The sequence below is a fragment of the Gavialis gangeticus genome, unplaced genomic scaffold (genome assembly GCF_001723915.1).
Source record: "Gavialis gangeticus isolate Ggan-Ray unplaced genomic scaffold, GavGan_comp1, whole genome shotgun sequence".
Lineage (NCBI taxonomy): Eukaryota > Metazoa > Chordata > Crocodylia > Gavialidae > Gavialis > Gavialis gangeticus.
The window spans coordinates 828,260-852,242 of NW_017729004.1; the positions used below are offsets into that span (position 1 = coordinate 828,260).

At 43.8% G+C, this 23,983-nt stretch overlaps 1 protein-coding gene across 1 annotated transcript in view; it reads left to right on the forward strand.

The window, feature by feature from the left end:
- The window catches only part of MAP4 (microtubule associated protein 4), a 316,185-nt gene that overhangs the window by 136,723 nt on the left and 155,479 nt on the right, over positions 1-23,983 (forward strand). The window contains exon 4 of the mRNA XM_019507995.1: positions 1,850-1,918. Within this exon, the coding sequence (XP_019363540.1) occupies positions 1,850-1,918 (69 nt within the window). The remainder of the gene's footprint in view (positions 1-1,849; positions 1,919-23,983) is intronic.

The window sequence follows — 23,983 nt, forward strand, 5'->3', positions numbered from 1 at the left end:
TTGTAGTCAAAGATTTTCTGTATTACAAGGAGTTTGATTTCCATCATCTTAGTAAATGGCCTTGTAACGTCTGCTTAAAGTGGTTGCCTGAAGTCCAGGAATTCTGGCAAACTAAACTCCAATGGGATCCAGCTGTTAAATGATTATGATGCGTTTTAGAAAATGTCTGCTTTCTGATTTTAAATTGTAGTCCTTTTACAAATTTTGTGGAGCAGGATACAGGGTGGGTATGGTTACTAACTAGCTGAACAGTCCTGGGTTGGAATTGTGGCATCGGTTTCAAGTTGTCTCAGCATATTTGGGGGTCAGAGAGAGCTGCTTGGGTAATAGAGCAATACATGCATTTTCTTCAAAATTATAGTATTGCAGGCTGCTAATTTCCATTATGCCGCTTGTTCATAGATCTCAAATAACTTTTCAAAGATGCATAAGTATTTTTCATGTTTCATGCTTGGGGAAACTCAAAATGATGCGATCTTCCAAGGTTGCAGAGTACCTTGATGACAGCATTTTGGATTAAAACCAATTTCCTCTGGTTCCCAGTTGTTTTACGTGTCCATGGGGCCTCAGGGCTTGTTTGCCTTTTGAGCTTTTCAGGTAGGGTGCAGATCCTAGTACTCTAAGACAGTTCTCCCTTAAGCAGTCTTTGAGTGGAGTGGGCTCTGCCTGCTCTTGAAATAGTGAAAGAGCTGATGGAAACTAAAGGAGCAGGTAAGTGCTGATTCTTCAGCTGCCTTCTGGTTTTTTTAAGGCATCATGCAGTTAAGATCAATTAAGTACTCTATTACGTGAGCTGACACACGTATAAATAACCTCGCATGTACATGTTGAACATTTACCCTTTGTAATCTGTCCAAACTGAAATGTTCTTATATACAAGTACCCTGAACTGTATGTATTGATTTAAAGTTTGGCTAGGAGAAGTACATCAGTTTTCTGCATTGGTCCTGAATTGTAAATCGGAGAAGAAAAGTTTTGGTTTGGGGCTCTAGTCTTGCTGTATCACCTAGAAAAATAACTCTCAACCTGTTTCAAGCTTCCTGCCTCTAACATGGTTAAAGGATGGAACCAGCCAGGTTCTGTCCTATGCTATGTTTTGGCAGCTCCATAAATTTAGAAAGATAAAGTAACAGGCTTATTTTGAAGCAATTTGAAACATAGGATTTAAATGTCACAGTCTCCTTAAGGTTCAAATATTCTCTGTAAGAGAAAGGGATATATCCCCTGCCAAAGGACCTTTGCAACACCTGGAGGCTCTTGATACAAGTAGAGCATACATTGACATATCAAGAGCTCTGTGTGATATGATCTCACTCCTGAACTGGTTTAGGAAAGTCACATGCAAGCTTCTCTTAAACATTGTGCTCAAGTTCTTTGGCTAATGTATAGCCTTGGATTATAATGATAGTATCCACATGCAATATAGCAATCAGTAGTAAAGCCAAGAGAGCTTAGCATTAATAGATGCATATAACTTCAAAGATAAAATGCACCTTATTAATATCCCTTTTAAGGGACATGTGCTACAGGCCTTCCTTCAGAAGCAAAATTAACCAAATGTTATGACTTGGCTAGTAGGAACTGTGAAATGGATGATTGCACAAGTCCCTACTTACACTGTTTTGGGCCTGTTTCATGGGACTATTAAGATTCACAGAAGATAGCAAATATTTTATTGCAGAGAGAAGGCAGCAAGAGAGGCCACCCAGAGAGCTTTTGTAGCAGCCTAGAGGAATCGACCCAGCCTGGGGAGAGATTTTAATTACTTGTTAATCAGATGTCAGGAAGACTCTGCATAGGCAGGGAATGACATCTGTCCACAAATTGATATTCATTGTGGTTGTTACAGGTAGCTCTGCTTCCGGACCAGCGGCTGTATTGGAGAATGGTGACCATGGCATAGGAGACTACAACACAGGTAAGAGTGGGAAATCTGGGTGAAACGCAGGGCTTCGGGGGACTTGGCTGCACCAAGAGGAAACACTTGATTCTAAGCGAGCTTCATTCTGGCAAAGCGTTTTTTTGTGTGACTTTCTCTTCCCAGCCCATCTTGAGTTTTATTTCTTTGAACTTTTAAGTTAGAACTGTTCCTTCTGTCCCAGAATTACACGTGTGTATGAAGGCCTCTAGAAAACTTCACCTACCTTATCCGTAGTTAACCTAGGACAGATGCTATCTAAGATACTGATATTAAATGTAACTCTTTAAGGGATTACAGATACTAATGCATCACTTGAGTGTACCTTTCCACTGGTTCTTTGTCCAGTTTCCAAATGCAGCTGCCATTTTATGATGCACCTCCAGACTACATACATGTTCTCTTAATGTTAGTTTTGGGTTTCCACTAACTGGCTCCTGCAAAAATTCCCTGGTTGTTCTGATGTAGCTGTTCATCTTCTCTGGTATGTTCGTTCTTTTCTCCCAGACTCCTCTTCCCTTAAAACCTCTCCTAAACTCACTCACTTTGGCAACATGCTGGAATTTTAAGGACATTTTGAAACTTATTCTTCTTTTTCTCTCTCTTTTAACAGTAATTCTAGAATAGCTTTGAGTTTTGAGAAACAACATGAGTAGGTGGGCAAATCTTATGTTATGGGGGACCTGAATGAGCGAATCACCTTGACGTACAATACTTTACAATGTGTTAGATCACTGTTTCGCTTGTCAGTATATCAAGGCAGTCCCTTTGAGGAAGACGCCTTCCAGTTAACTGAGACTGTCAAGGGTAACCGTTAAAGGGAAATAGCACAGCACTATATGCCAGTACATACACAGGGCATTTTAGCAATCCTTACTCCACTAAGGATACAGATGGGGTTCTTGGCAGTTCCTTATCATCCTTGGCACTAATCAGAGGTGTTTCCCTGGCAGACTAAAGCCAAATGCACTATAATGGCAGTGATCCAGCCTCGCCCAAATCTGTGTTGTCCAGCAATAGCATTCTTTGCTCCTGCAGGTCTAGCTGTCAGGAAGGCAAACTTGAAGTTGAAGGGGACGGAAAACTCTTATGCACTCAGGCTTTAGTTGCATGTGGTCATACCCACACATACCTACCTTATAGTTTCATAGATTTAGGGTCGGAAGGGACCTAGTAGATCTTCTAGCCCGACCCCCCGCCAGGGCGGGAGAACAAAAAACCCCCAAAACAAAAATGGGACTCAAATGAGTCCAGCCAGGTAGGCATCCAGCCTCTTCTTAAAGACCCCCAGGGTAGGGGCCAGCACCACTTCCCTTGGAAGTTGGTTCCAGCTCCTAGCCGCCCTAACTGTGAAGTAGTTTTTGCGGATGTCCAATCTATACCTCCTCTCCATCAACTTGTGCCCATTACTCCTTGTTATGCCAGCGGGCGCTAGGGGAAACAGCATCTCCCCCAAACCCTTCTGGTCCCCCCTAGTGAGTTTATAGACGGTCACCAGGTCCCCCCTCAGCCTTCTCTTGTGGAGGCTGAATAGGTTCAGGTCCCGCAGTCTCTCACTGTAGGGTCTGCCCTGTTGTCCCCGGATCATGCGGGTGGCCCTCCTCTGGACCCTCTCCATGTTGTCCACATCCCTCTTGAAATGGGGCGCACAGAACTGGACACAATACTCCAGCTGTGGCCTGACCAGCGTCGCGTAGAGGGGGAGGATCACCTCCTTGGCTCTACTCGAGATGCACCTGTGGATGCACGACAAGGTCCGGTTAGCCCTGCCAACCATGACCTCGCATTGTCGGCCCCTGTTCATCTTGGGGTCAATAATGACTCCAAGATCTCTTTCTGCCTCCGTGCTCTCAAGTAGGGAGTTCCCCATTGTGTAAGTGTGCTGCTGGTTCCTACTGCCCAAGTGCAGCACCCCGCACTTGTCCGTATTGACCTCTTTTGTCAGAGGATGAGAATTTTTAATTAAAACGGGGAGGGGGGGTGTACCTACTTGGCAATGTAGAGCTGCAGATCTTGTAGTTAAGAATAAAGATAAGGTGTCCCCCTGAGCTTCGCTAAAAATGCTTTGGATGTTCTTCTCAGTATTTATATAGATGCTGGAAAAAGTGAAATCCAGACTTGGCCCACAGTGACATCATATTTTAAGACTCATCAGCTCATGCTTTTCTCTTCTCGATGATTGATTGATTTGTGAGTTTGGGAATCGCCTTCCATAGGGCCCAGTCTTGGACAATAATGAAGGGATGTTAATCCTTCAGATTCCAGATATTAAAAACATGATCAAATATTTGTAGGCATCTGCAGCCTGTTACTTTAGGCTCAGATTGGGACTTGAATTTGTCAGGTGAAGTTCGCAGTCTTCTGGTGAGGCCTGTCTAAAGGCAACATCAGAGGGATAGGAATGGCACTCTGGAAAGCTAAGTTGCTTTGTAGGCATCAGTTTAATTAGGGTTTTCAGAGTGATGGGAAATGCACACAATGCCAGCTTATTTCCTAGTCTTTTTCAAAATATCTCAAACATTGAAGCTCATATGGCTTGTTAGTTAATAATAGACAGAGAATGCTATTTAGATGCACAGACACAGGGAGTTTTCAGGGGTTGGAAGTGAGATGCAGAATTGATGAGCTGCAAAAATGCAAGCTGACTGTTTCAGAAAGCAGGCACAGCAAAGGGTGTTCATTTTCTAGACCCTCAGACCAGTTGAGACAGACAGCTGTTGGAGGAATAGATGGACTAGAATGAGGCCCTGGAGAACTTTAGAAAAATAAAGCCACTTTTAAATGGGTTCCTGAAACTAACAGGCTTTACTGGAGGTGTTCGGGAGATGGGTGCGATGTAATTCTGGGAATTGGGTGCATGAATGCATCTGTTGTTTTTTTTTTTTTTAACTCCTGGTCTAGGTGGTCGCATGCCATTTTTTTCTATTGTGGAATGTATCCAGAGTCTGACCAGCACACTGACTTGCTGAGTTTTATTGCATGCAATGTTGTGTGCAGATATCTGATGTGTGCAGAAGTTGGGATTAGTCAGATCTCAGAAAAATGCATTGTTGTGTTCTCTTCCCCCCCGTCCTCTCCCCCTCTCTTTTTGCCAAATGAGCAATAACTCCCCTGGGTAGTGTCTGGCTATTCTGACATGCCAGGGATGTTGGTCGCTCCTGAGGCAGTTTTTACAGCGTGAGGCTGAAGCCGGCAGAATACTGCCAGCAGAACTAAGCTATGAATACAGAAACATGCTTAATTTCTGCATGTTGGATGGTTGTCATGCTGCAGGATGAGTGAGATTTCAGATTTATAATAAAGGAAACTTTTCCTGTGCGCCTAATCTGGTGTCTGGAAAATCTGCTGCCTGCGCTAAATGAACTCTTGCTTGATACTCAGTTTGTTGCGTTAATGTTCATGTTTACTAATGACTTCCGCTTTTTTTGCCCCTATCCCTGTCCCTTTCCCTTCTCCTATTTCTTTCCCCCCTTTTTCTATTTTCTCCTCCTAGAAGCCTAGACTGTCTCCTAATACTGGGGCTGCTACTGACACAAGACCAATGTCCTTTTGTACCTGCCATTACACTTCTAAAACCTTCAGCATTTTACAGAGCTCTTGCTTTCCATCCCTGGACTTTACGTGTAGAAGAAACCAAAGGGTAGCTGTACTGTCCCACTACTGCTGTCGGCCGCTCAGTCCTCCTCTCCCTCTCTGCTCTGCAGTGCTTGTTGAAACCCTCCTTTCTTTGTGTAAGCACAAATGTGCATGACTGATTTAACTGCACTGTTTTAGCAACTCGCCAGTGTTTTTGTGTGTGTGTGTGTGTTTTTTTTTTTTTCCAGTCACCTTTTTTAATTCCATTTTTTATTTAATCATTTTATTATTTTTAATTTTATTTGAAAACCTTTCTCACTGGGACTAACCAATAAATCTAGGCTGTGCTTTCATAGGGGGTGGGTCCACCACGACTGCAGCTCTCCTGCCTTCTTCCCCACCACTGATCACACCCTTGGAGTAATCCTGTTCTGCACCTGCCTTCACCCTACTGCCTTGACACCTTGATAAGATTTTAATTTCTAACTGCTCTTTTTGTTCTGAACAAGTGTCTCCACTTCATAGACTCTGCTGTAAAAGCTTTAAAGATGACTACATCTCAAATTGGTATCTCCTGAGACGGCAGTATATTGATCTCCCGTTTGGAACAAAATAATCCTGTTGTTGTCCAATTGGCGCCTGCTAATCAGTGATTGAGAGTGGGGTGGGGACAAAAGAAAAGAGCAATTGCTGTTGGACTGCAAGTCTCAGTAAAGCGCAGTTGCTTTGATCCCATACTGGTTACATCAAACTTGAAAGCAAGAGAAGAATTCTGGTCTCATTAAAGTTTCATGTGTGTTGACTGCTGCTGTGGGAATAGCATCAGGCTAGGCTACAAAATCATTTTTGCCTGTCATTGGCAAAAAATATCTGAAGACTGAATTTGACTAATGGAGAAACAAAAAATATAGGTCACCTGTCAAGAATTGCATCTAACTTGGTACGAGTCTCCCATTAGTAATTTTGATGTGGTGCCAACCGTATTGAATGAAGCGACAGTGCCTGTGGCCTTCCATAGATCTGTCTGTAGGTTTGACATATCATTGGCAGTGGCTACTTCTGCCCCATGTAGGTGCAATTCACGTGGAAAAACAGCTACTAGTGTAGAACTGGCATGCACATTTAGAGGGCTTCTCCCCCTTAATCTACATGCTCAGAGGGGCTTAGTCTTGTTTCTGTTTATATATACCTTCTCTCATGGTTCTCATTTTCATGTGCCTTTTCCTGCTACTAATGTAGATTTAAAAATAACTGTATTTTCTTGCATACCACCCTGCTTCTATCCCAGTAAGACCATATCTTGTATTTGGAAGGCAGAAGGTAGGAAAAGAGACTTTCCAAAGTCACAGCCAAGACACTGACTGCATGCAGCAGCTCACTTGCCCTCAGTCAGCTCACTAGGTTTTGCTCAAAACAGCCAGTGTTGAAACCATTTCACCGCGTTGGCTGTGGCTGTGAAAGCATTAACACTGGACTCAATCCCTGCAGCTTCCTGGCTCCTGTAGCACAGCATCTCTGTGCTTCTATTCCAGTGAAGAAAAATCAGCTCCAGACATGCCCCAATTTTGGAGGGCTGATTTTTGGTCAAAGGTGTGTCTGGTATGCGAGTTAATACAGCCTGTTCCAAAGGCACATACTGCTAGAACATACGAACAACTATAAACTCAAGAGGACAAAGATTTAGACAAGGTTTTTCTAGACCAGGAACTATTTTGAATTGCTCTGCTGTAAAATAGAAAACTAAGTCAAGGCTAAGTTTTATGTGGTCTTCACGAGAGCCTCTTGCACTTCTGGTCTTCTGAGTTTGAAGTTTGTCTCATGGAGGCTCTATCACTCAGCTGCCGTATTTCTTTCACCTACCCTCCAAATAAAGCCACTTTTGGAGTTGAGTACAATTGCTTTGGCTGAGCACAGAACTGTCACAAATGCTGTAGGAAAAGGATACCGTGTGCAATTCAGTCTGAAGTAGAATGAGACTTTCCAAATTGGCAGGAGGCAAGTGCTAGGAGGCCAGTCCTCTGATTTAGGTCAAAGTATCTATCAACTTTTAATGAGGAGACTTTCACCCAAACACTTGACAGCATCAGAGTGGTACCGAACACGGTACCACGGCGCTCGGTAGTGACTCACTGCAAGTGTCGCTTGTTGAATTGGCGCGGCCCCTGGCTGCAGCTCTCAGGGTTGTCTTTGGAGATGTACTGCCGCATCCCTCTCTGGAGGGCTCACCTGTCCCTCTGAAAGATAACGCATCAGAATTGCTATCTTGACTCCTGCTTGTAGTCAGCCTGTTAAGTGATGTGTATCAGAGTTTGAGAGACTTTTTAATTTTCAGTTTGACAGGAGGTTATTACTGCCTTTGCTCACCATTCAAAGCCTAGTTAAGGCTGACAGCTTCATGATACCAATTTCCAGCTCTTTGAACAGCCAGTATTAGCTTTGTCCTATGAGATGGGTGCACGTTCAGTTTATTCTGATGAGATGTTATAGATTAGACAAGGGTTTACGTGGGAAAATGAAAGCATTTGGTAGTCTTGTTCTGATCTGCGGTTGTAGGCATTGTGGAGCTGCCATATGGTTTCTACAGACTGGCAATCTCTTTAGCGGTTGGGACTAGACTACTAGGTCATGACCGAAGTATTTTATTAAAATAATTTGTCTTGAGAAATGGGGTAAAAATGGCACTTGGATTGAAGCTGTATTGCCAAGATTCAGCATTTGGCCTTTCTGCATTTTTGCAGTAAGCAGTCTTTAGTGACAATCTGTCCCACGTAGACAGAAATGTTCTTGTTATGACCACTGGATTTCCACTTCTCTGGTGGTCTGAAAAACGTTATCGATTTGATAATCTTTCCTCATCTTGGGCAGGTTGGTCTCTTTTATAAAAAGTGCAAGGGAGCAATTCTGCTAGTATTAAGGAGCTTGTAGTGAAGTAGGACCGGTAAGTGCTGCGTGGGAGAGGAAACCAGAGAAGGATACCTCTATACTTGAGTACTGTAAACTTTCCGTTAGAACAAAAAAGCAATTTTCCCTCTGTCTTGACTGGGTGGTGGCTGCTTGTTACTGCAGTCCAAAATGTGAGAGGCAAAACCAGTTGTGGAGTGAGAGCTTCCTTTATCAGCACCTAGAATTTCCCCTTTGTTTTCACGTGCTCAGCCCCAAAGTATGTAGGCCTTTTTGTAGAGAGACAATGACTATCTAGACTTTTTGTAAAACTAGGTTAACACTCCTGCCCAGCTGGAAGGGACTTTGCTTAGTGATGAGACCTGGGGGGGGTGACTGGGGAGTCGGGTGGAGAGGAAAGAGGAATATTATTGGACCAACTGTATAGTTTGGTGGTATACCATACAAGCGTTTGGGCAAGGTGACCCAAGTCAGTCTCCCTTTGTACCTGGGCAATGGTGCCACATGCCAGGAATGAGTAACTAAAGCTGCAACTTCCCAAGTAACAACTTTCTTTTGCTGAATGGGCATCTCTAAAGGATTGCTTAGGAGGAAATGTTTGGCTCTGGTGACATTTGGCTAGGTCAACTTGCCTTGCAAAAGACTCAAAGAGCTTTAGAAAGTTCCTGGCTTGGCACTTGCCCCACCACACAAAGCAAAAGTTGATCTTAAACTGGGGCACCCCTGGGGATCTGGTCCCTGTATCAAATACTACGGTAAATTACTCATTTCATTATACTTATCACAAGGCCTTTTCCTAGAGTTAATTTTTTTCTGTTTTTCCTTTATTTCTGTATTTTCTTTTCATCATGGTTTTTGTTTGTTTGGGATTTTATTTTTGAAAGTAAAAAAAAAAAGATCTTTTGATTTCATTGTAGCGTTGAAATGTTCTTGATGGAAAATTTACTAACAAACAGATCAAAGACGTCATGCATGTTTGAAGCTGTGACTCTTTCTGGAGTGAAATGTAATGCATGTTTTTGGAGGGAGGGGGGAAGGGGGCCTTTAATCCTGGCACTGTGCATTCTAGTTATGCCTTTTGTAAGTCATAGAAAAATGTACTCTGCATCTTGCTGATGACTCAGTGCAGTGACAGAATATGCCAAAGTGCTCTTCACAAATAGCCAGGAAGCTACCACGCTTGTGAGTTGCTTTATTTAAACTTCATATGCTGTCCATGTGTGTGTTGCCCGGTTGCTAAAGATGATGTAGAAACTTTTTAGAATATTTTATAACTTTATTCACATCTCTGAGCCTGTATATTATGATTTTGGATTCTAGTAGTGTATGTATTGTGATGCTGTATACCACTTGGCTTAATAAACATCTTACACTAACCTCTCAATAATGCCTTGGTGAGTGCAAATCTTTTTGGCAAGCACATGAGAGGGGCTTTGTTTGTAGCTAAAGCCATACAGACTGCCCTTGATTGCCACATGCAAATAAGGCTTTGCCAGAGGCCGTGGTCCCGAAAGAGAAAGTGGTCTGAAGGTTGGAATAACTTGGTTTCTAGTTACCGAAGAACCGTTTTTTGGTACCTGGTATAGTAAAGCTGACTCCAAGTCCAGTCTGATTCACTGTTTAAAACACAGAACACCACTTCCAAGGAATAGGCCTCTTCTGCAGCTTGCAGGGAGCAAAACAGTCCCGTGAGGGCTGCTGAGCTAGCTGCTCAATCCCGTGTGGGCCACTAAATACTTAACTACTCAAGTATTGTTTATAGGCACCTGCATGTGAAAACCAGATTGCCCATGACATTGAGGGCCCTGGCACACATTACATTTAAAACATGCTTAAGATGTTCATTGTGATATAAATAGTAACCTGTCCCATGTTAGAGCCAATTTATGATGTGATAATACATCAAACAAACCACAAAGAGATTCCACATCTGTAACATTTTTGTGGCTCGTTTGTACTGTGCCTTAAATTGAACGTATAGCATGTCAGGGCTGACCCATGATGGATCCCCGTGCTTGGCAGAGCATAGACGTCTTGGCAGAGCATAGACGTCTGGCACTGCTGATCAGCCGGCTCAGACGGGGGGCAACATCAGGTCCTAGACCTGTCTGATCCCTGCAGGCAATTGGAGGGGTTGGGGCAGCCTTGAGCCTGACCTGAAGGAGCATGTCCCTGACATCTGGCTCACTGTGGCTCAGACCTTTAAAAGTGGGGCATGCAGATGTGCACTGTGGGTTTCAGCACATGGGAGGCTTTCTAGAGAGCCATGCATTCCCCATGGGGGATTTTAAATCTCGGGCTCAGCAGCTCTGGCAGGACTGCCCGGGAGGAGGATTTGGAGGTTCCTGGCAGGGAGGGAAGCCCCTCAGCTCCCTCTCCCCAGCAGGGAGCCTCTGCTTCCCTGCAGCTGGCAGCCTGGCCTGAGCTGTGGGCTCTGGGGTTTTGACAGTCCCCTGATTATCATCGTGGTCCCAGGCTGCACCAGAGCCGGTTCAGGTCCCCTGTAGGTTCCTGGGGACCAGCTGACAGTCGCTGATTGTCGGCCAGGATGGACCTGCAGGCACTTTTCCAACTTGCCCATACAGGGGGAAGCCTGGATACAGTCGGCAAGTAGCGATGATGCAATTTGGATCTCATCCCTAATTCCACAACTGACCTCCTGCCATGCACATGTGGCGTAACAGGTGGCACAACTGTTGGGATCAGATCCCATTGTGTCATTAAATAAATGTTTGCCAGGGCCTTGTTCCCTTCAGCACTTCAACTACTGATGCATGCAGTCTGAAGGAAAACACGCCTCTTTTGGAGGGTTCATCAGAAAGAGACTATCTGCAAAGAGTAAAATTGCATGTTGTTCCAATGGGAGGAAACTTCTTAAAGGGTATTTCTACCAAATCTCATAATGAATATGACGGAGCTTTGGCTGCGACCCCATCCGTGGTCAAGATGGACTCTAATCTGTCTCTCTTGCACTACCTTTTAACTTGAGGTTGTATAAACCTGGTGGTTTGCAGGTAAAAATGTTTGTCATGCACCGATGAAGACTTTTTCTTCTGAGAACACTGAAGACATGACATTAAAGAGTCTGGTTTCCTACTCCAGTTATAGTTGCTCCCCTGCATCTTGTGCGGTGTTTCTCCTGTATTTGGAGCAGTGGTGGGTTTTCAGAACTCTCCACTGTTCACACCTTGTGCCCGGCTCTTTGCGGGGCTGAGCGACGTTTCATCAAAGTGTATGCTCACCAAGGAAGAGTTGCTGGAAAGTCCTATTCTTTACAGACTGTTGAAGGGATAAAGGAGTAAGACAAAAAAGAGAGAGTTGGAGAACATCATAACTTGGGCGCAGGGCTTCGGCAGTATTGTTAGCTACGTAAGGCAGCCAGAAGGGCCCAGTAAATGACACTTCTGCATGAAGGAGGAAAGCCCTGGGAGGTGAGAGAATATTTGTTCCTTTCTTTTGCTATCCCATGATACCCTCCTAGACCCGCTCAAAGCTCAGCTGACAGAAGGATCCCTGTCCTGCAACCTCTTTTTTTTTCCTCTGCCTGGGACTCTGAGGGCATAAACTTAATTAAAAGCTTAACTTTAACTAGCAGTGAGGTTGAGGGTAATCTCAATAGTGTTGAAGTTGAAAACCCTTTTCAAATGTTGTAACTTGGTCTATCATTAGGTTTATAAATTTACATTTGTAAAGTGCAGCTTGAACTCTTCCTCCTCCTTCACGTTTATGGGTATGCCATGAATAGGATAATTCTTATTTAATAGGGCTTCCAAGGGACTGCTGCCTAGTGGGTAGAGTCAGGCACCCACAGAACTCAAGGGTGACACAAGGACCTAGATGTAAAGCTGGCACCTCACTAAAAGGGAACAATAATTCATTGTATCACTCTGTTTTCCGTACATCTGGTGGGTTGACTTTTTGACCATACTACTTGAGATCTCTTCTTAACATGTGAAACAGCTAAAGAGTAGAGCAATTTGTAAGCTAATTTTCAGCCAAGTATAAATATCTTAAAATGTTTTCAAGGGCTGCAGGTTCATTGAAAAGGTCCTCAAAGAGTTTTCTATTCTTTTACCTTGTGTACAGTTTAGTGACTTGACTCAATTAAATATACATTTTACAGATTCAGATCTGGAATAAATACAGAGGGGGGGAAAAAAAAAGCGTAACACTCCTATGATAGTTGTTTTTGGCATCAGTGTTCCCATTTTTATTAACATCTTATATTTTGATTAGAAATATTTTTCTTCTAAAATTCCCGTTTCAGCTTAATCCTGTGGTGGTGATGAAGCTTTTTTTTAATTACATGGAGTATTACAATGGTTTGTTACAGTGATGGTAATAAACTGTTGATTGATAAATCCTAGATACAGTAATTACATGGCTTATTACAATGATAGTAACTCCTCTGGGAAGTCCTGAATCTGTAAGGCTGAGGGAGGGATGGAGTAGGATGCAGATAGGACTTCAGAAATATTTAGAAAAATGGCCTAATAAAAGGTTTTTTTTTTTTTGAAAATTTATTTTGTAACTTAAGTTCATAGATTATAAAAGCAAAAGGAACCATTATGATGTTCTCGGTGGTGACAGATGACAGGACAAGAAGCAGTAGCCTCAAGCTGCAGCAAGGGAGGTTGAGGTTGGATATTAAGAAAAGCTTTCTCACAAGAAGGGTAGCAAAGCACTGGAACAGGTTACCCAGAGAGGTGGTGGAGTCTCCATCCTTAGAGGTGTTTAAGACCTGGTTAGACAAAGCCCTGGCTGGGGTGATGTAGTTTGGGCTAGTCCTTCTTGGAGCAGGGCGTTGCACTAGATGTGACCTCCTGGGGTCCCTTCCAACCTGAATTTTCTGTTTCTATGATCTCCTGGTCCAACTTATGCAATGCAGGCCAAAGAACCCCAACTTGTAGCTTCTGCATAAATCCAATAGCTTCTTTAAGATGTAGTGTATCTTTCAGAAATAGATTGAATCTTGATTTAAAGCATTTGAGTAAATGAGGACTCCACCTATGTTCCTTAGGTAAGTTGTTCCAATGGTTGATTCCTGACGCTTTTTTTATATGTAGCTCACTTCCTGATTTCTACTCTGAAGTTGGTCTAGCTCCAAAGAAACAAGATCAACCAGTTGTAAGTTTTTTCCTCTAGATTCAAGACCCTTCTGCAGTCGGGATTCTTTTACGTACAATTGCTTTTTAACCATCATTTAGCCACCTCAGACTTCTTGTAGTTGAGCTAAAGTAATATTTTTTACAGCTCAGATTTAAATTTCCTTGTGATATGGAGCAGCTGTAAATCTGCCCATATGGCCTTCAAACTGAAGAATCTGTGGTTTGGATCAATATTCTGTTTTATAGCTCCATCACTTCTAAATTTGAAATGGTCAAGTTGTTTCTTTTCTGTGCCTCCATTTTCTTTCCTTTTAAAAATGGAGGTACTATCATGCTTTGACCTTTCGTAGTTTAAAACATTAGCATGATTTTGATTGCAGCAATGTGCTCTATTGGGGTCAGAAGGGACCTCAGCAGATCGAGTCCGACTCCCTGCCCCGGGCAGCAAACAGCGCTGGGATCAGATGACACCAATGCCCAGGAGTCTGTCCTGGATTTATTTAATACCTTTGTTAATGATTTGAATGATGGGATTGAGTTCATGCTTGGCAGATTTGTGGGTTGCAAGATATCCAGGAGAGTGGAGTATCCAGAATGACCTGAATAGGCTGGGCAAATGTTCTGCAGTTCATAGATTCATGGATGTCAGGGGCTGGAAGGGACCTTACAGAACATCGGGTCCAGCCCCCAGACTCTAGGCAGGAAGACAACTGGGGTTAGGCAACCCCAACGATGTGCCTGTCTAGTCTCCTCTTGAAAATCTCCAGGGTAGGTGACTGCACCACCTGTGGAGGGAGTTTATTCCACAGTCTGGAAACCCTGACTGTGAAGGAGTTTTTCCTAGTATTAAGCCTGAAGCAGCCTTCCAGGAGTTTGCATCCATTGGTCCTGGTCTTCCCCAGGGGTGCCCTGGTGAACAATTGTTCAGTTAATCGGATGAGATTCAGCAAGGCAAATGCAAAGTCCTGTGGTTTGGACAGAATAATTGCATGCACAAATACAGACCTGGGAACGACTGAGTAGGCTGCAGGACCGCACAGAAGGACCTGGGGACTACACAGACCGTAAGCTGAATATGAGCCAGCAATGTGCTCTTGTTGCAAAAATAGCCGACAGCATATTGGGTTGCATTAACAAGAATGGCACTTGCGAATCAAGCAAAGTGATTCTTCTCCTCTCTTCGCTGATGAGGCCTCCTCTGGAGTGCGATGTCATTTTGGGCCCCACACTTCAAGAAGGATATGGACAGCTTGGAAAGTGTCCCGTAGGGAGTCACAAAAATGATTATGGGCCTGGGAAGCAAGATTTTTCAGGAAAGGCTGAGACAGCTACGGTTATTTAGTCTGGAGAAGAGAAGACTGGAGGGGGAATGGATAAGCCTTCAGATAGGACTAGGGGCAGTAGCTTTGAGGTGCAGTGAGGGGACTTTTAGGTTGGAGGTTATGAGGGTGGTCATAGAGTGAAATAAGCTACCCAGAGAAATTGTGGAGTCCCCACCCTTGGAAGTTTTCAAGAACGGGATGGGCAGATGCCTGGCTGGGATGGCGTAGTTGGGAATGATCCTGCCTTGAGCAAGGGGTGGAACAGATGACCACCTGAGGTCCGTTCCTGTCTTATTTTCATATGATCCTATGTCAGCAACTGGAATTAAACCTCTTTTAAAACAAGCAACCATTCCTGAAGTTGTTGAATATACAGCTACCTTGTCAAGCTGGTGCACTAATCTTTGATTGTAACCTCTAAGCAAAAGCTCAGTTTCATGATGTTTAAAAGTTTTTGGGTTTCTTTTTCTTCTTAACGATACAATTGTTTGTAAACCAGCACTGGATTGTGACAGCCTTGGAGACCATTAAACAACAATGACGTGCATCACCGCAGGTCCTGGTGTCCCATGTACACGCTGCTAGTGCCACAGTGCATCTGGAAGCAAGGAGGTAATCCAGTCCCCACGTCCTTTCCATCTTCGAGCTTTTTATGGAGATGGAAGGGAAGTCGGTAGCACCATTTGTGAGAGCTGCTGCCATCCTGGTCTTACCTTGGGCATGATTAGAAAGTAACTGATGTTCCAGCCGCTGAAATACAGACTGGCAGCATGGTACGTCTGACACATTCAGTTTTGAGCCTGGTGTTTAGGCACCAGACGGCTCGGGAAAATTGGCAGTGATGAGTCCAGTAAAAAAAAAAAAAAAAAAAGGCTCATCTGGCTGTGTGGGGAATAGGAGTTATGACTTTTCTGTGCTGTGACATTCGCGTCTTGCATGACCTTGATACTGTTGCACCATCCAGTGTCCTATGATAGAGAGCACAGATGCTCTGTGACTTTTTTAAAAAAAATATGACAACTTCCTCTCATTTTGTTTAGCTCTCGTATCCAGCTTCAGTTAAACCACTCATCGGTTACTTGCTCGTGGCAATGCCCTTTTAATAAGGAAGGCTCCACTATGAGAGATTGAGTACTTAGACTGAAATCCTGAGATAAAACAAGTATTTGAAATGTCATTTAAAGAAAAAACCACAAACTCAAAATGGCACCTATGTGAGGCTTTAGTGAGATGATCAATAGCCTGATGAGCGTGACTGTTGTAGGTGCTTCTGGAGCTGGACGTGCAGCTTTGAGCACTCTGCTCTGTGTAAATGGCTCGCACATGTAGATCGCTGCCGTGCCGGCCAGATCTGAGAGGTTCAGGAGTGACCTCTGCAGACATGTTCCCCTCGGGGTAACATTGCTATTGCTTATAGCAATGCTCCTGTCGCACAACAGTGAAGACATTGGAGGCCTTGGTTTTCTTAACACGATAGATTGACCGTATGGGGGGGGGAAAAAAAAAAGGAAGATTTTTTTTTTTTTCCCCCTCTAATAACTCCTCTTTCTTTCTCTCTGCTTCAGTCGAAAGTGTTTTCCAGCTCCCTGATCCAGGATGTTTGTACTGCTTCTGTCCTGGGTGAGAAGACTGCAAGAGCAATCTGTGTATTTTTGTCTATCTGGCTCTTGTCTTCCTATACCAGTACCTCCCTCCCAACCTGGCAGTGCTCCACATCTTGCTTCACAAGCTTTTTAAATCTCTCCCAAGCATTATAGTGCTCAGGGCATGATGGAGTGATGCTGGTGCTGGATGCTCTTGTGCAGCAATCTTCATCAAAGTCTGGAATTGGCCTGGGAAAAAGCACTGGTGTAGAGGCCTGTCTGGATCTGTCCTGGGGAAGCTGTTCGTTGTAGACCAGACTAATGATGCGGTGCTGCGATAGAGCCTGCTTGTCTGTCCGCTCGGGAGTTACGTTGCTGCACAAAACCAGTATACGTTACACTGGTGTATAAATGTGTCGTGTTCAGGCTCTGAAGTTTGTAAGGCCCTTTCCCTTGAGCATGCCTTTATATTTGTCAAAAAGCCTATCTGCTCAGGCTGTTAAATACCTCTGGGGTTTTCCTTTTTAATGACATTGTTCTGCAAGGTGAAGAGAAATCTGTCTCGCTAGCAGCGTGTCAAATCAGTTAACAAATGTCAAAACAGACCGCCTGGATTACTTGATCTTTGTATAGTGTGCTGCTTGCCAGCTGGGATATACTACTTGCTTGAACTATATATGGGATGTAGCGGGTAGATTCAACAAATTACCCAAATAGATACGTCCTTACTAGGGAATCGTTTTGTTCAACTCTTCTGGTGCGTTGAACACTGCCTGCAGATCCTTGTCCCATACAATTCTGGACCCTGCACTTCATGCACGTCATACACACATGAGTAAATATCATATAAGTATTAAAATGAATTTAAATTTAAATAAGATTAAAAAAAGCTTTAAAACTAAATTGTGCAGCCTGCATTTAGGCTCAAACTTTACTACAGTGTAAGTGTTTTTAGTACACCGATGCATGTATCTGATGCTGAAGCTTTAAAGAGAATCGGCCCCCTGCACTGGTGGAATTTGCTGGCAGTGAGCACATGGAGCCAGAGTTTATTAAAGCACTAAACCACTTCTTTAACGGGAATATTTTCTGAAGGTGTGAAAAGAATGCTGCATTTTATCACATATAGCATGCCTCAGAGTATAATATACACCTTTGTTTTTTAAAGGCAGAATGAAGGGGGAGAAAAGAGACTTGTTTTCCAGAGTTACAGCTGTATAGAGCAGACTCTTCAGCTGACTCATCTTCCCTTTCCTGCGTAACTAAACCTGAAACCCGAGCTGTTGCTGAAGACTGGTCTCTGTGGTGGATCTGTGATTTTTGAAGAGCTAAAGTGTCTCCAACGCTGTGAAATAGGAGTCGAGAAACAAGAAGCACTTAACAGAAAGCAAAATTGCCCTAAGACAAGTTACCTTGATGAGTGGAGTATCACTCATCAAGAAAAAAGATCATAGAGAATGAGGGCTGGAAGGGACCCCAGGACGTGACATCTAGTGCAGCCCCCTGCTCCAAGCAGGACCAGCCCTAGCTACATCATCCCAGCCAGGGCTTTGTCTACCCGGGTCTTAACCTCTAAGGATGGAGACTCCAACCCCTCTGAGTAGCCTGTTCCAGTGCTTCACCACCCTCCTCCATGAGAGGTTTTTCCTTGAGCCCATTGCTCCTTGTTCTGTCGTCTGCCCCCACTGAGACCAGCCCAGCTCCAGCCTCTTTTCAGCCCCCCTGCAGGGAGGTGAAGGCTGCTATTCAATCCCCCTCGGTCTTCTCTTCTCCAGACTAAATCAGCCCAGTTCCCTTGGCCTCTCCTCACCAGTCCTGTCCCCCAGCTATTTTTGCTGACCTCCGCTAGACTCTCTCCAACTTGTCCACATCCTTTCTGTAGTGGGGGCCCAAAACTAGACACAGGACTCCAGATGTGGCCTCCCCAGTGCTGAGTAGAGGGGAAGGATCACTGCCCTCGATCTGCTGGCAGCACTCCTGCCAATGAAGCTCAGGATGCCGGTGTGTGTTGTATGTGAGAAAATGTGGTATTTTCTTCAGTTTAGCATTTCAGTTAGTTCAGTTCAGTGTCTGGCCAAGGAAGTTGAGCAGTCATAGTTGAGAACCAAATATTGAAAAACCATTTCAGAAATGGAAAGGCAGGAAAACTTGTTTTCCTGTTCCACTATATAAATAAAAAATGAAGGGTGAAAGAATTAACTCTCATGACTGTGTAAAATCTTGATGAGCATGACTATCAGGAACAAAGTTCAATTTGCAAGCTATATATAGCAGTTTTGATGTTTAAGTCTATTTTAAATGGAAAACATGTTTTGATGTGGTTTTGCCTCCCTTCTGTTCAACACCTCTAAAGTAGATTTTATTTAATATTAAAATGTGGTTTATTTCGGCCCAAATTTTGGTTGTTTACTTGCATCTTGACAAGTGAATTATCTAGCACGTAGAAAAAGTTTTTTGCAAGTTTTGGGGCACAAGCACCCCTTTGAGGAGACTCCCTATGCCTGAAGAAAGGTGCTTCTGCCCAAAAGTTTGTCAAGAAGTTTTTTTTCAGCTAGTCAGTTGGTCTAATAAAAGATAGCATGTCTACCCAAAGATGCTTGCCTGCCTCTGTCCTTTAGACCACCATGCCTACAACCAACAACCCTGCAACACAGGACATGATGCGTTTTGACATAAAATAAAGAACCATCAAAGATGTAAGCTATATAATCGTATAAATACATGTGTATACCCTTTTCTATCCTCCTGGTCAGTGGAAAGTGCTGAGTTTAGTGTAACAGCTGTGCAGTTTCAGAATCCTGATTTACTTGTTGTGTCAAGAACCAAAACTTCCTTAGGAAAAGAACAAAAATATAAATGCAAGACCTAGAAAACTGATTAAACTGCGATTTAAGATCAAGTGAGTCAAACTGTTCTTATTTCGTATTGCTCCACCCTGTTTCATTTGCCCTGTTCGTGCCTACGCCATAGACTTCTGCCCATATTTTATTAGTTGATGCAGTTGTGCAGCAAGGTCTGTTATTTGTGAGCAAGTAGAGACCTGCTGGAACTTTTTGCGAGATGCTCTGGTTCACGGAGAACAAAAGTGAAACACACGCACACACTGTTCCCTACCAATCTCAAGACTCAAGTGTCTAATTGGAAAGTGCCAGCACTTCTGTACTGCAGCATTATTGAATGCTGGCAGGGAAAGTTGTGAAATTAGAAGGGAGGAAGGAGGTGGGAACTAATAAGGACCTAGGGTTTTCAGGAAAGCAGCCTTCTTTTGTAGTGATTGCCACTCTCGGCTCCTTAAAAAGACTCCTTGTTGACGCACGAAGGACAGTCAGCGCTGGGACGTGTGCAGCTCCAGGGGACGTATTGAAAGCGGTGGCGACGACGACGAGTGAAAGGGAGGAACCTTTTTGTTTCAATAAAAATACTGTTGTCATGGCCATGCCTTGTTAAATAGTACTTTCCCTAGCAACCTGCTGCTTTTACATTTTACTTCTTGCGAAGGCTCATTTCAGAGATGAAACAGCCTTGACTCGGATTGTTCAAAAGATTATAGAGCGTCTATAGTGAGAGCAGTTACACGTGTTAGGAAAGATACTAAAAGCGTTATGACAAGGTTTAGTAGGGTTCAAAAGAAGGCATGGCGATCTAGGGCCTCTTTAAAATTGTCTCCACTGGTGACTTGAGATCTTAATCGACAATTGACGGCTGGATGAATCAATGTGGGGTTTTTTACGATGCTGTGTAGAACTTAATATACATATTCCACATCAAAAATGGTACTGATGTATCAAATTGAATTTTTAGGATGCACAGAAGGATGTAAAACTAAGACCTCAGGATAAATGTGAACCCCCTTCCTTGCATCATTATGAGCTTACGAACCCAGGTGTGAGGTGGTCTTGTGCCATTAGTAAACTGAAGCTAAATTTCATGTACCTGTTAATATATATTTACTAGTAAAAATACCTGGGTAAATTGAACCTCCGTAGGCTATTAAAGGCTGTACCTGCATCTTTAGTAGAATAGGTTGGGGGTTTTTAAATATGTGTGAGCTAGGAAGAGAGAGTCTGGGTTTTACAGCCTGAACCAAACAGGACTACTTATTCCTTTACTTTTGTCTTCCTTTATATTTTTTTACTAGCCAAGGTCTCTCTGCCCTGTGCACAGGAAAAGCTTTCTGTATCGGGTGCTCCATCCTTTGCCACTTCAGATAACTTCACGTGTTGGTATTGCTCCATCTGAGGTTTTTGTGTTGACCTTTTGATTGCTGGGCTTGAACTGAGACCTCTGCCGTAAGACTTTTGCCAAAAGAGGCATCAAGGGAAACGAACCGGGACGTCACAAGATATAAATATCACAGTTATGCTGAGCCTAGACTTTGAGTTTCACTTTTGTTTGTTAGACCTAGTTGAGCTTAAAGATCAGAGTAGCAAGGATTAATCTTGAATGGTAGGTAAGTTAACTAAATATTTGGTTTTGTTCATCTTGGTAACATGCCCAAACCTCAGGAGTGAATAGGGGAAAAAAAAATATTTGCCACAAAGTAGGCTGTGAGAGGAATCGTGCCATGAATTAAAGCTGGTGCTTTTGTTTTTATAACAGCATTTCTGGAAAAGTGCAATGATGGCACATCTGAGAGTGCAAACCGGGGAGGGTGGCCACCAGCTGCCAGCACCAATGTCCTCGGAGCCGGGCCGATTCTGGTCAGCTGGGGTTGATGGGCGAAGACTGCTTTTCTTGTAGCAAGATGTTATGCCCTCAGTTGTCGGCCTACTTCTTGGTGAGACAGTTCTGTGGCAAGAGCTTTCTTAACTGTGAGTCTCAAAATCCTCTTTGAGCCATGAGGTACCACTGGGAATGAACCCAGGAAACCATTCTCATCTTGGCTCCACTACTGCTCCTCCCAAGGATGAACATTTCAGCTTCCTGTCTTTGTTTTGCCACCTGGAAAATAGGAGCAGGACTGCTTTATATAGTGCTTTAAATCGCCTTAGTGCCATGGTGTATCTGTGAATGTCTCAACACTCATAATTCAAGGAGGGGAGACTTTTTTTTTTTTCTTTTTCCGAAGGTTAAACTTGATGTTAGCGATCGTAAAACTTTAGTTCTGTAAATCGTGTGTGTTTGGGGAGACTAAGTAGGGACAGGTCCTCAGGGGCCCATAATTAAGACTCTTCAAAGCAGTAGAAGAGATGGTTGAATCTTTTGAGTGTCTATAAAATATGTTTAAATTCTGTGATTAAGTTTACCAGTCCACCTGTGAGGTACCTGTCTGCTGTTGTTGCTTTTTTAGCTAGAGAGCACAGCAATGGGCTTAGTGCTGCTCCCTTGGGAGTCTGGCTTTTGGTCCTTGCACTGTGCACACTGACTCCTTCCAGGAGAGAGGCTGCCCCAAAATAGGCATCTCCTTTCTTCCAAATAGTATCATAAAAGCTCACCTTGTTGGTCAATGTGGCCTTTATACTTGAAGCTGTTATACTTGGCTTTAATGAGCAATACAGAGTGGTGGCTTCAGGGATGAGTTACTGCTGTAACATCAGGGTGGGTGGCTGGTTGGGGACATTTGACTTCCTTTTAGTAACAGTAAATGGCAAAATCACTTCCTAGAGATGAGGAGTAGAAACCAAAAGCCATCACCGTGCATCTAGCTGTTTTACATGCAATCAGTAATGGTTAAGCTATGCAAGATTAACTATTCCCTTAGGAGCCAACGTACGCTTCAGGGTTGCAGACTCTTCTGTGGACAGTTGAAGCTGTAGGCAACCGTATAATTAGAAATGAGTTAGTGAGCGGAAACAGAAGTGACATGAGATTGCAGGAAGCAGAATAGTACACAGTTCATTTAAACAGGCTGTCTGGAAGAAGACTGTGTCTGGTTGGTCATGTAGTGTTGCTCCATTGCTGAACTAAAGCAAAATTGCAGTATCCTGTGTGTTTTCATTAAACTGTAAGCCAAGTTGATTGTCCTGCTCTTCCCCACCTGAGCATACAGCAGTTGGCAAGAGGGGCACTCAGGCCCGCACTCTGCTCTTGGACTGTAGCATTGTCCTGATGGGCAGGTTGCCCAGTGCTGTGTAATGGCTGGACTGGGTTGTAGTAGCAAGTGGTACCATTGTCTACATGGATGTGTTCCTCTTGCACAGAATGAGAACTGCAGTCCTGCATAGGTCCCACGGAAAGCAAAGACTGAGATTTCATGCCTGCTGTGGTACTGCCTTTTTTTCCTGAGCATCTCAACATTTATAACAAAATTGTCCATGTGCACATGTGCATGTCTGTAGATAATTTTTACATATATATTGCACAGGCACACACATGCATGCATATGTGTATGATCGATAACATTTTTTTAGATGCGTCTGGAAGGGGGCCAGGTGCATGGAGAAGCTGATTGTTAGCGCAGGTTAATGCAGAGCTGGGAATAGGACCCACATAGTGAGCCAGCCACTAAAAGCGTTGTCTTGTATATGAAAACTGGCAGGCAAAGAGTCAGTGGCTTAAGACATCAAAGTGTCTGCCAGCAGAAAGCAGTCTTGGATCCCAGATCATCAATCTGTAACGGCTGTATAAACTGCTTCTGTGTAATAGGAACTTGGCAGTTGGGAAAAGAGGTCAGAGGTGCCAGGTTCTTGATAGGATGCCAGCAATTCTTCCCAAGTCGGTACACAGCTTTTTGCTTGTCAAAACTCCTTTCTTGGTGCCAACTTGAAACATGCCGTGGCAGGATTAATTTTTTCAAAGGCGGAGAAAAGTTCAAAACTGTTTCTGATCTGGAGAGAGTAGGTATTTAATTTATCTCAGAAATGGGTGATGTAGTAGCATCCTGGCCCCGAGTCCATCAGAATTGGTGCGAGAGGTGCCAGCCCACAGCGGTCACTTCCAAGCCTGTCTGGATACTTATTTTTTTTTTTTTTGCCGTGTTGGTGGAGCGTATTACTCTGTTAACCTGATGCGAATGGAAAGGTGGTGAGATTCTTACCCAATGATGGCTCGCGAACTGTTGGTTTATCCTACTTGACACCAGCATACAGGATGGCTCGGACAGGGCTGACCCTGCCTTGGGCAGAGGTTGGACTCGATGTGACCCCTGGAGCTCCCTTCCAGCCCCATGTCTCTAGCTGTATGATTCAGTGTTTAAACACAAATAGGGCTTGGGGTGGACAGAATGACAGTTTTGTGGGTTGAAGCTTCGCTAGATTACGTTTTGGGCAAATATGTTTCCCTGGCAGGAGCGCTAGTGCCAATGGCAGACCAAAAGACTGTCAAAAACAGCAGCTGCGGGAGTTTTAACTATACTTGTTCCCACAGGGCACTACCACCAGGAGCAACCTTGGGAAACATTTGTCAGAAGATTTTTAGTCCAAATAAATCCAGAGAGGCTTCACAGTTAGACCCAGCTAAGCTGAAGTTATTTCCTACCACTCTTAGGCTTCTCCCTATGGGAACAGCACGTAGGTGAGTGGCCCCAGGATAGCCCGAATGGCCTCGCGACACTGCGGCTGACATCAGCAGAGCAATGCAAATGGGGGAGATGCAGGACTGTCGGCTGCACAAACCACCAGAGGAAATACTTTAAAG